This window comes from Astatotilapia calliptera, chromosome 14, assembly GCF_900246225.1.
Source record: "Astatotilapia calliptera chromosome 14, fAstCal1.2, whole genome shotgun sequence".
In the NCBI taxonomy this organism is placed as follows: Eukaryota; Metazoa; Chordata; class Actinopteri; order Cichliformes; family Cichlidae; genus Astatotilapia; species Astatotilapia calliptera.
In genome coordinates this window covers 7548984-7562749 of record NC_039315.1, presented here as the reverse complement: position 1 = coordinate 7562749, position 13766 = coordinate 7548984, and the positions used below count along the sequence as shown (strand labels likewise).

General features: G+C 40.2%; 1 protein-coding gene across 1 annotated transcript; it reads left to right on the top strand.

Annotated features, from left to right (window-relative positions):
* Window positions 1-1111: 1111 nt before the first annotated feature.
* prcp (prolylcarboxypeptidase (angiotensinase C)) lies at window positions 1112-11489 on the top strand. The gene is made up of 9 exons (XM_026193167.1): window positions 1112-1991; window positions 4945-5085; window positions 5167-5268; window positions 5520-5701; window positions 6121-6278; window positions 8178-8350; window positions 10138-10305; window positions 10421-10608; window positions 10976-11489. Exons 1-9 carry the CDS (start codon window positions 1818-1820, stop codon window positions 11196-11198), a joined length of 1509 nt encoding a protein of 502 aa, XP_026048952.1. The 5' UTR covers window positions 1112-1817; the 3' UTR covers window positions 11199-11489.
* Window positions 11490-13766: the final 2277 nt, after the last annotated feature.

Genomic DNA, 13766 nt, shown 5'->3' with positions numbered 1-13766 from the left:
GAACATTTTATTTTGAAAATTTCACCGGAAGGTTGGTGGACCAGTGCAGGGAGAAACCGACAGCTAGCTAAAACAACAGGTTGTAGTAGTTACTGCAACGTTTCTGTCTAGTAGGCAATTACTTTCCAGTACGTGTGGTACAGTCTTCACTGTGAATATATGTATTTAAATTTTCGTTAGAGCGTGAGACATTTTGATTAGTCAAGCCCATGCTTTGTGACGTGTTTCCGATCATTTCACTACTTAAGAGTAATACACCCCAACGAAAAGAATTGACAAAGTTGATTCTGTTCATCTGGACATATCGTTTTCAGTAGGAGAATGTTTTGTTACTCATTCAAGTAACTTCTCTATCTCAGGTTAATATAGTTTTCTCCAACCTTATTGTCTTTGATCAATGGTCATAACAATTCGCATATTAAACTGACCTGAGCCCATTGGTTTTCAGTGGTGCTAGTTTTAAACACCCTCGCTGCAGGAAGGAGCGCTTTCGCAGATCATTCATCCCAACAGCAGTTAGACTCTATAACTCCTCAATCACGATGTCATAAGTCACTGGACACTGTGAACATCCACGGTCACCACTTCATGCATAATGGACCTTCCATGACCTTCCAAGCTATATAGTTTATGTCTTCCATATTTCCAACTATATCCATAATCACATACTGTGTATGCTACCATTATATATAGTGTATTATCTTACTTTTTTTTTTTCATTGATTGTACTTATTTGTATTTTTGTATTTTCTTCATATATCTGTACCTGAGCTGAGGTGACGCAAAAGTTTCCCATTGTGGGATCAATAAAGTCTTATCTTATCTTATCTTTAGTGATTATGCAAATGTACTGTTTATAAGGTTGGAGAAGCCTGCATTTAGCTGAGACTAAAGAAGTCACTTAATTGAATAATGAAATGTTTCTACGTCCAGATGCACAGAATCAACTTTTAGGGATTTTCTTACCTGGATGATTGAGCGTGCATCAAGACGTTAAAGAATTTAAATGTATCTTTCATTACTAGTGCTGAAATTCTTAGTTTTAACTTTCGACCGGAAGTTCAACTTAAGGTCGGGACATTATGACGAAGCACGGCCGGAAGTAGCCATCAATGTAGCATAACTTTGAGGACGTAACGAGTACTTTGCCACTATTACAGTAATTAATATTTCTTCAGAAATTGGAATAACTATAGGTAGTCAAGCGCATAATTTTGTGACGTATTTCCGGCAATTTCACACGGTACTTAAGCGTGCCTAGTGCGGAATCATCATCATGTTTGACTTAATTAGCCGCATTATGTTTGGCAGGTATCTGAAACGCTCTCTTAAGAGAGAAAATATACGTAGTATTATTACTAGAATGTTTCTAGTGTAAATTCCGTATACTGAAAACTATACTAAACTATACTATACGTATACTAAAACCATCAGCCGCTGAGTGACCAACTAGAACTCAAACTCCCACCAGCCATTGCGAACTGTCTACAGTAGGAACCATCTGCTGTCTGCTCCATAAACACAAGACATCGAGCTGACTGCAGCTAAATCAAACTTATTAAAAACATTTTTTAGACTTTGAACCTGATGTTTCCCGCCCATCTCCGGACAGCCTCAAGTCTGATGCTAAATTTAGGACACGAGCTGCACAGCAACACCTCTCTGGATCTGCTGACAGGGTAGTCTCACTTCCTTTCTTTATCGGGACAAGTCTTCCTCAATTATCCCACTGCAGGCACAGACACACAGCTCATGGAACCCCGTTAATCATGCGCTGAAGACCAGTTTGTTGTGCGCTGAGTGTGACAGTTACAGCAATGAGGACTGGAGAGAAGGTTTTGGACAGAGCCGCAGCTACCTGCATCCTAACGTTGTGTTTTGTCTGTTTACACGTGACCGCTCTCAAAACGCAACTTTTTACCAGGCTGGGTGGGCTGCCTTACTCCACTGAGCCTCCAGTCAGCTATAAAACATTTTACTTTGATCAGAAGGTGAGTTTAAATTGATCAAAATGTACCTTTTGTCTTATTTTATACCTATTTGTCCAATTTTACACTGTTGTGTTCCTCTTTCACTTCTTTATCTTTCACTTCCCCATGAAATACACAAATTGTGCCTTATTGGGAGTGGATTTAATGGTGCAAAAGAGAAATGATCCCACTGCTTTGTAGATAAAGCAAAGTTTTCTAAAAACAAACAAACAAACAACCTCATCAAATGATGCTTACTCTCATTGACCACCTTTTTATGCCACTACAGTATGTTACTTGATTGTTTAGTGTGCAAATAATCGTACCACTTGCTCTTTCTAAAATTCCCACTGCACTTAATTCTATAAGGTCCATGTGTTGTGTTTGCAGACAATAGGTGTTTTCATCTGGCTTCCTGTAGTGAAGGGAAAACCAAATCACAATTGGCTCTGTTCCTGCCAGCAGATCTGTAACTATCCTTCCTGGCTCCCTGCCTAAAGAGGTCTCTAGGGCTCAGTGAATGTGAAACATTTTACCTCAGGGGGGGTTGAAAGATCTTCACTCAGCTTTTACATGTTCCCACTATTTACTTTATAGAGATTAAGGTTACATTTAGCAGGTATGCAGTGCTACACAACAACCATCAGGTTGCTTGTCTCATTCTCCTGCCCTTGTAGTCAGGCTATGGAAGCTAAACCTCTGAATAGTATTGGACAATTTGGTGCTCTGATTAGTCAGAATCATTATGACTTGTTCGCTATTGACCATAAAACAAATACTTTGATACACTGATTATTAGATGCTACACAAACGTAATACAAATTATAATTGTTTCATATGTGCTTACCCCTATTTAATGAGGTTATATTTACAATAGCATGACAGTTAGTTAAACCCATTCCAAAACCCATATAAGAAAGTTACAATACTGATAAAAGTTTTGAGTGTTGTGGCAATTTTTAAATACGTAAGAAAAAATGGCCATGGCTAGGCTCTCAGATGTGACTGTTTGCTTTATAATATAGTAAATTAAATCCTCTTTTTATGAATTGCTAAAAACATAGGAAAGTAGTGATGTCACTTTATTCTTTAGGGAATTGTTACAGTGAACATTAGTGTGGGTATTTTTAATATTTAATAAAACAATGAACCAACCAGTTAGCCAAGAACATGATCTACATGTAGACTAAGAAGAAAATTTGTAGATGTATTAATAAGTAGTAGGTACACACTGTAAATAATGTGTCTGTGCTAAAGAGTGTTTGGGTTAGAGGACAATGCTCCACACCTGGTCCCACCCACAGCATCCTGTGTAATCAGCCGAGCTGACAAGAAGATAAGGGCCATTTCCTCCTTTCTGACACCCACTGTCCCGTCTGATGTGGGTTATTTAGCCAAGCAACAAGAGATTGTATGCTTCTTCTGGACAAATAGGAGAAATGAAATCCGTTTACTGTAAACCACTTTTTAGTACTAGCAGCTAGTCTCTTTTAGCACAAAAGAAACATCAAGAAACAAGAAACAAGCCATGCTGATTTTTATTCCCTTTTCTTTGAAACTTGATGTGAAGAGAGCACCAGCATTCATCATCAGGAAATCCTCTGGACTACAGTCTGCCGTTAGACAATGAATGGAAATGTCATTTAGCATCCTTTTGATGAACCTTAGCGGAGCTTGTTCTTAAGTTGTTTCCCTCATGTCTCCATTTGCCGGACAACAGCTGCAGCCTCCTGTCTTGTCAAGTTGTTAACATAGCGATCTCATAGATGTGCGGCACATGGTTTGAATTTTAATTCAAAAAAACAAGTTGCTGCTTGGTCGCACCACATGGTGGCACTACTTACCAGGGTGGGGTTCTCTTATGAAACCAGTCTCATAGGCTTTGTGATGTGCATACTGAGTGGGTGCAATTGATACAGTACTCACCAGGGGTTCTTTTGGTCTTAATATATACAGCCACTTTAGTTTTGCCATTTAGAGAGCAGTTCTTTATGGGGGTTTTTCTGCATTACATGAGATTGACATGTAACTTTTATAAAAGAAAAGCAGGAATAAATGAAAACTCACAAGGTAACTCAAATGCTTTTACCAAAAAAGTCTAACATTACACTTCAGTTGCACAATACTACTGACTACTACCTTCCTGCCAAGCTGCTGAACCTTTCCTTTAAACTAACTGTCTCATGATCCCCTCACACTTAAAGCACTGCCAAGTGTGAAGGAGTCGTGGGTTGAATGAACACATTGTGGCCCCAGAATCTTTTTGCTGTCATTGGCTCATAAAATTGCTGCCTCCTTTGTATCCAACGAGGAGGGAACAGAGCGAGAACGAGGGGAAAAACAAAACCGAAACATTTTGTATGTAAGAATGGGGGGCTGTTTAAAGGGTTGGACGACTCAGTAGCCTCATGGGGCCGTCTTCTCTGTGAAGTTGTTGGTTTCTTTCTGCCTTTGTTTAATAAAGAATACAGGAAATATGGTTGAAAGGAGAAGATATCCCAGAATCCCTGAGGTTTTATGAAAGGATATTTCAGAGCTCATCTTAAGTGGAACTAATGCAGCATCGCTTAAAGTGGCTCCAGCATTTTTAAATACAAATTGGGGCTAATTACCCCAGAATCCAACCTCAGAGCTGTCATTTCCAAACATCATAGCTGGCACACAGCCAGGTATCCAGTGATTACACCTACCCCAAAGCAGGCTCTGCTCACTGGACTGCATCCCCATCATTTTAGTCTGATGACAAGTGTGACCAATCCCCCAAAGGTTTTCTTTTGCCAGTTTGTGGATCAAATTACCAATTTAAAACCACTTTGAATGCTAATCACTATTTTCATATTTTCCTAGTTTCCGTCTATACCTCATGGTGCTCTTTTCAAGATGCTTCTCGCACAGTTGCCAAGTACAGATGCTTGTGATTATCTTATTTGTGATTGTGATTATTTTATTTGCTTTCTTTTTAAAATTGTCACAGATTGACCATTTTGGATTCCTTGAGGATGGCACCTTCAAACAGAGATACCTTCTGTCTGACAAATACTGGCAGCAGCCTGGAGGACCTATTTTGTTCTATACTGGAAATGAAGGCGACATAACCTGGTTCTGCAACAACACTGTAAATACCCAGGTGTTCTCTAGTGTATTTGCGTTGCGCATAATCCTCAGTCTAATTCAGCACCTGTTGTTTTCTCTTTAGGGCTTCATGTGGGAAATTGCGGAGGAGTTAGGTGCCATGCTGGTTTTTGCAGAACATCGTTACTATGGAGAGTCCCTGCCATTTGGACAAGACTCTTACAGTGTAAGCGAATCTGCAGAGTCACGCGCGCACTAAGTCTAATTAAAATCTGATTAAATATGTAAGGTTGCATAATTTTTCTCCTTTCAGGGCTCTAAGCCAATAATTTCAATACAGAATTGAAGTAGATAATTCTGCAGTCACAAACACATTTTTTTCTAAAAACTGGGGTATGAGCTGAAACAAATTCTCATATCCAGTGCTGGCACTTCATTTTGAACATTACTTCAGTTGTTATTTGTTTGCATTTGCAGGACAGCAAACATCTCAACTACCTGACCTCAGAGCAAGCCCTAGCAGATTTTGCAGTACTAATTCAGAACCTTAAGGGTACTCTACCTGGTGCTCAGCACAGCCCCGTCATCGCTGTTGGAGGATCCTATGGAGGAATGCTCTCTGCCTGGTTCAGGATGAAATACCCCCATGTAGTTGTTGGGTAAGATGTTATTTCTGTTATTAGGAAACATTAAATAAAAATTTGATTCAGTACCCAATACATCATATGAATGTTAACTGTGGCGTTGTTTCAACCTATCAGAGGAAGGTAAAGGGAGAATTCTTTAGACAGAGTGCATGTTCAATGGGTTTTGCCTTCATCTCCCAAATGTCTAACACCAGATGTTTATTTGAGCTAGCATGATTAATCTGTGCAGTCTGCTGTGTGTAAGACATTAGGCAGCAGAGCCTGACTTATCATTCTTTTGACTTCTTTACCTTTTTGTAATTGCCATTTTCCCCCAGCAAACATATTCACAAATACAGTGAAGACTGAATATTAAGGATGAGTGTGAATATGCAGTTTGAGTCATTTGGAAGAAGAAAAAAAAAAAGATTTTGCTTCCTCTTCTATTTCAGAGCGCTGGCATCCTCTGCACCAATATGGCAGTTCCCTGGTATGGTGCCATGTGGAGACTTTTACAAAACAGTAACACAAGACTTTGCCAAAAGTGGCATTAACTGCGATGCAAACATCAGAAAGTCGTGGAAGGCTGTAAATAATGTTTCTTCCTCAGGTAAGTTGCTGTCAGAAATATCCAAACATCCATTTTCTTCAACCCAGTTAAGGGTCGTGGGTGTGCTAGAGCCTTTTCCAGCTGTCATAGGGTCAGAGGTTTGGCTACACCCTGGACATGTCACTACTCTGTCGCAGGGCTGTCACAGAGAGAGATGGCTATTTGCACACCTACTCACACCTACAATCAATTTAGAATCACCAGTTAACCCCATGCATGTTTCTGGACTGGGGGAGAAAGCTGGAATATCTAGAAACAACCCGGGCACCACACAAGAAGACCTAGCCTGGATTTGAACCAAAACCTTCTTGCTGTGACGCGACAGTGTTAACCGCAACCCCACAATGTCAACACTGAAACCCTGTTCCTGCGCTTATCCAGCCATATATGATTTAATATATTAAATTGGTATGTTACATTTTTTGATGAATAGATTTTAGTGGTCAGATAGTTTATTGAAGAGACTTTTCAAAGGAGAGAAGATTCAGAGTCATGATATTTTACATGAAGGTTAATAAACAGGCACTGGTTCTCATCTACTATTCTTTTGTGGAAGGGGCTTCTAACTTCCTGCATGCTTGGTATGGTTCACTGTTGTTAGATTTTGTTGTTAGTATTTCTAGCTCAAGGCTAAATCAATTATGATAGTGGAAGCATGAAAGTGTTCAGATAGCCTGTTATTTGTCATTTTCATCTGAAATGGATTTTGGAGGAAATATTCTGAATAAATGTTTTTTTGTTCAGTGATTCAGAAACAGCAGACAGATGGATGATGGTTGGTCTATTGTGTGAATTTTGGCTGCCGTTTTTTTTTCTTCTTTTTTTTCTTATATCAGTCCCCAAGCAAATGTCTCACTGACTGAAAACACTTTGAGTTCCACCGAAAATGATTTTTTAAGTGGTTACGTTTACCTCACAGCTATGAATGCAGTGCTGTGAAAAAGTATGTACCCCCTTCCTGATTTCGCTCTCTCTAAGTTAGGTTTAATATTTGCCCCCTAAATCTAATAACTGGTTGTGTCACCATTGGCAGCAAGGACTACAATCACACTTTTGTGATAACTTACAGGAGGAATTTTGGTCCACTCTTCTGTGAAGAATTGTTTTAATTCAGCAACACTGGAGGATTTTTAAAGTCACGCCAAAGCATCTCAATTGGATTTTGACTGGCCCTTCAGAGGTGGACTCACTGGTGTAATTTGGACTATTGTCCTGCTCCATAACCTGAGTGTGCTTGAGCTTCAGGACGTGAACCAATGGCTGCACATTCTCCTTTAGGATTTTCTGGTAGAAAGCGAAATTCATAGTTCATCTGGCAGGACTTGGTGAGGCTAGTGAAATTGAACAGCGTGCCAGAAAATGTAATTAATGACAGTTATTTTGTGATTTTACATAAGGCCTGGTAGGTTTATAGCTTCATAGCTGTTCATAGCTTTTTATTCCCTTAAGAATTTAAATCATCACTTAAAAATTAAATGTATTATTTACTAAGGTTATCTTTGTCTAGTATTTGTTTGACGACCTGAAACATTTATTGTAACAAATACACGAAGACCTAAGAAATCAGGAAGGGAACGTGGCAGCACCACAGACCACGCCCCACCACAGGGGGCAAATACTTCTTCACAGTACGGTATGATAATGAGGCTTTTTGTGCCTATTTTAAATAATATTTGACTACATGAGTCTCCAATCTGTCAAGTAAACCAAGATTTGACTTTAAACTGATGGATATTTTCTTAGATATTTTGTCTCATTTTAGTATACGCCAGTGTCGTTAATGCAGTAGTGAAATGAACAGTATCATTCACATTAGAAGAGTTATTGAGCTAATGCCGTAATTGTCTGTGAAGGTTCTCAGTCAGAGTTATTGAGATTTTTTTTCTCTGTTTACTCAAGCGTCCGGTCTTCAGTGGCTGTCAGAAGAATTCAGTTTGTGTGCCCCTCTTAAAAACAAAAATGATGTCCTCACCTTCAAGAGTTGGCTTCAAGAGACCTGGGTGAATCTGGCAATGGTGGACTACCCATATGAAGCTAATTTCCTCCAGCCACTGCCTCGCTGGCCCATCCAGGTAAAAGCACCCTCCTGTAAAACACTCTGAGATCCAAATTGGTATTCTAGTTATCACTATTTAAATTTGTCACAAAATTAAATAAAGGCTTTGGTTAAGCTCTATATTATCTATCCCTTTATATGACAAATGGTTTTTACTTTATTGCACCTTTGAATTGTGTTTGTCTTTGGTTAAGCGCCTAATTTATCCCAACAGCCTGCCCTTAATTGAAATGAATGTGCGATTCAGCCGATTGTGATACAAGTGTTTGTTGTGGTCTTCCAGGCTTTTGTTTACAACAGCTGTCAAGTAACTTCATTAATATTCATAAGGATCTTGTTTCTTTTAGATTTAAAGTATTCTTTAGATGAGCAGCTACAAGTAAGCCGCTATTCTTTTCTTCTGTCGCACCAATAGTGCTTTCATTTGCACACTCCGTCAGATCTCTGAGGTGTTCCTGTTAGGACGCTCACATGGCACTACAGAAAGAGGTCATTTGCCCAGTGCAGCTCGTGAGGCCATTGAACAAAAGTTCACTGGTCCCCTTTAAATGGGGTTGTAAAAAATACTTAACAAGACTCTTGATGGGGAAGAATAATTGCTTTAACAGTAAGAAAAATGCATCGTATTTATTTATTTATTTAATCGCGCGGTGTTGTTGACATGACAAAAAATGCCATTTGTTTTAATGTAAAAGAGCTTGTGACATTACAGCGGCTGTTTTCCCGAGGCTGATTGACTTGAGTGAAGTGTATTCTACCAGTCACCTTGGCACGTCACGTGTATAAACCAAGCTCCACTGCTGACCCCCGACTCTGTGTTTGCGGCGGTTCATACCCTTGGGAGTGGTCCGCGCATACTTCTCTTGTGGGGCATTTTTCGTTATTTACCATTTGGCCAATGAATAGATTGTGAAGCATCATTGTAGGTGAAATAAACACTAAATGGCCATTTGGAGTTGTTTTGGCTCTTTGCCTTTAATGTATGCGACCCCTATGGGTGGTTTAAGCGGTTTAGGCAGTGGGTGCAAAGAGGAGCTTTTTTAATGACAAAGCTAATGTGATTATCTGAGTGAGTGTGAGAACGGGGTATTGAGGGCTTAGAGGAGGGAAATCTGTTGGCAGAGATGAATGTATAAGCCTAATCCTATCTGAAAAGTAAGGAGAAGATGCTTTAGAGCTATTGCGGTGTTTTTTTTTTTTCACAATATAAATCTTTGGTTGGACATGTCTGTGGCCCTCCTCATCCATCGACCACCAACTCCTCCCCAGCCTGCAGACAAAGGCCTTAGTAACAGACTCCACACTAGTGCAGCTCCCCTCCAACCTCCAACCAAGAAAGCCCACTTTCTCTGCTGCACAAAGAGTCCAGAACAACAGCCAACTCTACTGCTGCAACCATAACAACACAAAGTGCGATCAGACAAGAGCTAAAGCTAAAATATTGATCATTCACGCTATTAATTCTGAAAGCCAACCTATGGTCACACCAAAAATAGTTTAGGACAGCAAAACCTTTACATTTTAAGTTCTTGAGATCATTGGCTTTAAGTAAATGGATTTTTTTCCCCACTAGTGCCAAGATTAGAACAATAAATTCAAGTTCATTCTGGGGAATTTCATATGCAAATCAGGCGCCACCACTTTTTATGTGGAAAAACACTTTATGGGCTACAAGAAAGCAATCTTTAGTCCTGTAAACAACTTGGATGTGCTGATGGGTTTTTTTGGGGTGTTTTTTAAGAAGCTTTTATGGTGTAATGTAATTAATTGTGTTCTTGTTTGGCTTTTTTAACATGTTTTAAGGTGGTGTGCAAGTACCTCAGCTTCGATTCTACTGTGTCTGACTACCAGCTGCTGCAAGGTGTTGCCCAAGCAGCAAAGGTTTACTATAACTACACCGGAAGCTCTCCCTGTCTAAACACATCACAGACAGCAACCAGCAGCCTTGGCTACCTCGGCTGGTTTTACCAGGTGCATAAAACAGCGCGGGATTCAGTCATGTTATGCTGAATAAATCTGTGCACACAGGTGTGAGTGGGCAGCTTTTCCTGTCACAATGAATATGTATTCAATCCCTTGTCCCCAGGCCTGCACGGAGATGGTGATGCCCATGTGCACAGATGGCGTGCAGGACATGTTTGAACCAGAGGAGTGGAACTTCCAGGCCTTCTCTGATGAGTGCAAAGCCATGTTTGGTATCAGGCCACGGGCTGACTGGGCAGGCACTGTCTACGGGGGGAAAGAGATCTCCTCTCACAGCAACATCATCTTCAGGTAAACATTGCTTTTAAAATACCAGATTTAGGGATTTCTTGAGATTTCGGGATTTGTCTAGGGATGCAAAAGTAAGTTAAGTGCAGATTCTGACTGCCTTGTATTGCAGGTAAGTCCACATGTGGGTAGCCACGCAGGGAAGATACATGTTAAACCTAAATGGCTCTGAAAAAATATATATATGTCAGTCTTTAATCCCAGCACTGACAGATAAGACTGCCACTGGTTCAGTCACTTCAAAGTATTCTTGTGCATTCACAGAATTATCAGATATTAGAGTACAAAGACACTTTAATGTGTCCATGGCAGAAAATTCCTGGCTTAACTATTTCTAGCTATCAACATTGTTTCTGCTTTCACATTTCAGTAATGGAGGACTCGATCCATGGTCATCTGGTGGAGTGACTTCCAACATCTCACATTCTCTGGTTTCCATTATGATTCCCGATGGAGCCCACCACTTAGACCTCCGCTACAGCAATGACCTTGATCCACCTTCAGTCCGTGCTGCCCGGGCGTTAGAGGTGAAGTATTTTCAGGAGTGGATCAAGAAGGCTAAAAAGACACATAGAGCTGCACCAACCGGCTAGTCTCCAAAAGCAGCACAGTTCTACCCAACGAGGATGTTCATGATGTCCAAGATTTAGCTTTAAATTGTGCGACACGTTTTTGATTGTTTTGTGGGGTATTTTCTCGGTGCTTTATCTATCACGATGCCAAAGTTTGTTTTTTCTCTGACCAATTTAGAAACACTCCGCTTCTTTGGGTCAAACATTAAAATCTGAAGGGCTTGATGACAAAATGTACTGATGTTGCTGCAAAAACAATTGACCTGTTTGTCATGTACAAACTGTTGAAAATAAAGCTGCAGGGTAAATACATTTTGGTTCTTTATTTCTGCAATCGCATTATCATCCTAATCATCAAAAAGCTGCATCATTCTCATTTTGTCTTTCATGTAAAGTTTTCTAAAAATAATTTCCTCTTTTGGAATTTATTGCAAGTTTATTGCAAATTTAGAGTTTCTGTTTGTTTGTTTTTTGTCACGCTTGTCAGTTAGCTGTGGTTATTATTCAGGCATCTCTTAAAGTTATTGTAATATGCAGATTTAAAAAGTCTCAGAGGAAAATTTTGGCACCAAATACAAAGGCAATGCATTTTTGAAGGCTTTCACTGCACTTGGTGTAATATGAAGCTTAATCTGTTTGCTGTTCACAGGAGGACACTGCCTTCCATGCATTTTATCATTTTCTCAATACGCTTGAATTCCCAAATAACACTGCTTCTAATGAAACCGATTAAAAAGCTCCAGGTTTACTGTCGTCTAAGCCTTCATATTATGTTTTGAGCACTTACAGATGTGCTGTTGCCGAGCACACCCTTTGTCATATTTTAGATAGACTGGGGACTTTAACTTTCATTTCCAGCTCTCAAGAACAATTGCACGTGCTTGAGATTTAATAAAAACCCAATCGGAGGAGGCCAATAAAGTGAGTGGTGGGAGATTATTGCAGTTTTGCCTGCTGACCTTACCCCTGCAGACCAACCTGTGGGATTCCCCTCGGCACGCATTAATTCACTGGCTGCCATTAAAGCACTAAATTGTGGCACCAAGGCAGCCTGTAGACTCTGGTTTGTCCCCCCTGCAAGTAATATTATTAATACAATTCCTGTGGTGCCAGAGTAGTTGAGAAAGGTTGATGGAAGGTTAAGAGTGAGGCGGTGAGTAGTTGCAGGAATCAGTTGGGATCCCAAGAAGCTTTCTGTAGTTCTGTGAACTGGCTTTTTACTTTCTTCTTTTTTTTTAAAATGTCAAGATAAAAGACTCAAATGTCATGAAAGAACTAAGACTAAACTCCACCGCCGCTAATGAAAACATGTCATCCTGCTTTGTAATTTTCTTTGAACTACTCTCTCCAATACTTTTTTTTTTTTTAAACCTCTTCTTTTAAAGCAGAAGCCCCTGACATGACATGACCTTGTGATGCAGATGGGAAACATGTCCTGGACTGGTATGTGGGTTGATTTTCAACCAGGAGACACAAAGCCTGACTTTTCAGTGTTTTGTCACAGGCTTGACTGAATTTCAGACGCCTCGGTAGAAAGAAACATGGCTAAACATGGGGGAGGATGGGGTCTCGGCCACTAAATGCTCTCCTTAAACCTTTCTCAGGACTTTGAGGGGTCATTAATTTTGCCAGCATTTTCTACGTCTCTGACACTGGCCATCAATCAGAGCTGTTTTAAGTATTCAGTCAACCCCAAATTCTGACTATGTCCCTGCTCAGACAGGGACCACACACCAGTAGGAAGAGATTAAGCCTGTGCATGTCACATCACGTTGTAGTGAGCACCTCACTCCCTTGGGGTTGGGTGCTGCTGAATAAGTAAATTCCCAGAAGCCCAGAGGGTGTGGTGGTAATGTTTAACAATATCTCAGCAATACGGAACAACTTGTGTGTTTTAGGAAATTTATCTTCCTCCCGTATTAAAGTTCAGTGGTTTAATAATTTGTCTCTAAATCTTGGTATATTAAAGGACACACACACACACACACACACACACACACACACACACACACACACACACACACACACACACAACTTTTTGAGCTGCTCTGCTCCAGCCCCATCCCCTCTCACCCTCTCAGCCTTTATTCAACAATAGAAACTTGTTTCCGGGATCTGTGCGTCAGGCTCTGTCATGTGAATGACCCACCAGCACAAAAGCCAAGACCCCCCGACTTGGAAAAAAAGGGGGATATAGCTGCCATGACTGTGATGATGTCACTTTGCCAAAACTGTGCCGTTAGCAAAGAGAGGAGACAAAATCGGTTTGGGCAGGCATTAAAAGCCCCTGCACTGAATGCATGTGATGCCCTGATAAGGCTGCAGCTGTTTCCCCCCTGTTTTTAAGATAAATGTAAACTTTTTTGGACATTTATTTTGAAAGATTTATGGAAACGGATGAAATTGCTCATGCACTTCACAAGTTCTTGTTTTTTTTCACATAGTTGGCAGTTGTATAACAAGTAAGATAGTCTTTGTTTTGTATCCACCTGCTGTTCTAATATTTTTTTCTTCTTGATTTGTGTTGTGTGGCTACAGATAATTAGTGCTATCAGTATCACTGGCCCTTTTCTCCCTGGAATTACCATA

What these genes read in the sequence shown, in the direction of transcription:
- prcp (XM_026193167.1), top strand. Translation starts at nt 1,818, where the DNA reads ATGAGGACTGGAGAGAAGGTTTTGGACAGAGCCGCAGCTACCTGCATC. An exon ending in CATTTTACTTTGATCAGAAG is followed by an intron (nt 1,992 to 4,944) that starts GTGAGTTTAAAT and finishes AAATTGTCACAG; the next exon opens with ATTGACCATTTTGGATTCCT. An exon ending in TACCCCCATGTAGTTGTTGG is followed by an intron (nt 5,702 to 6,120) that starts GTAAGATGTTAT and finishes CTTCTATTTCAG; the next exon opens with AGCGCTGGCATCCTCTGCAC.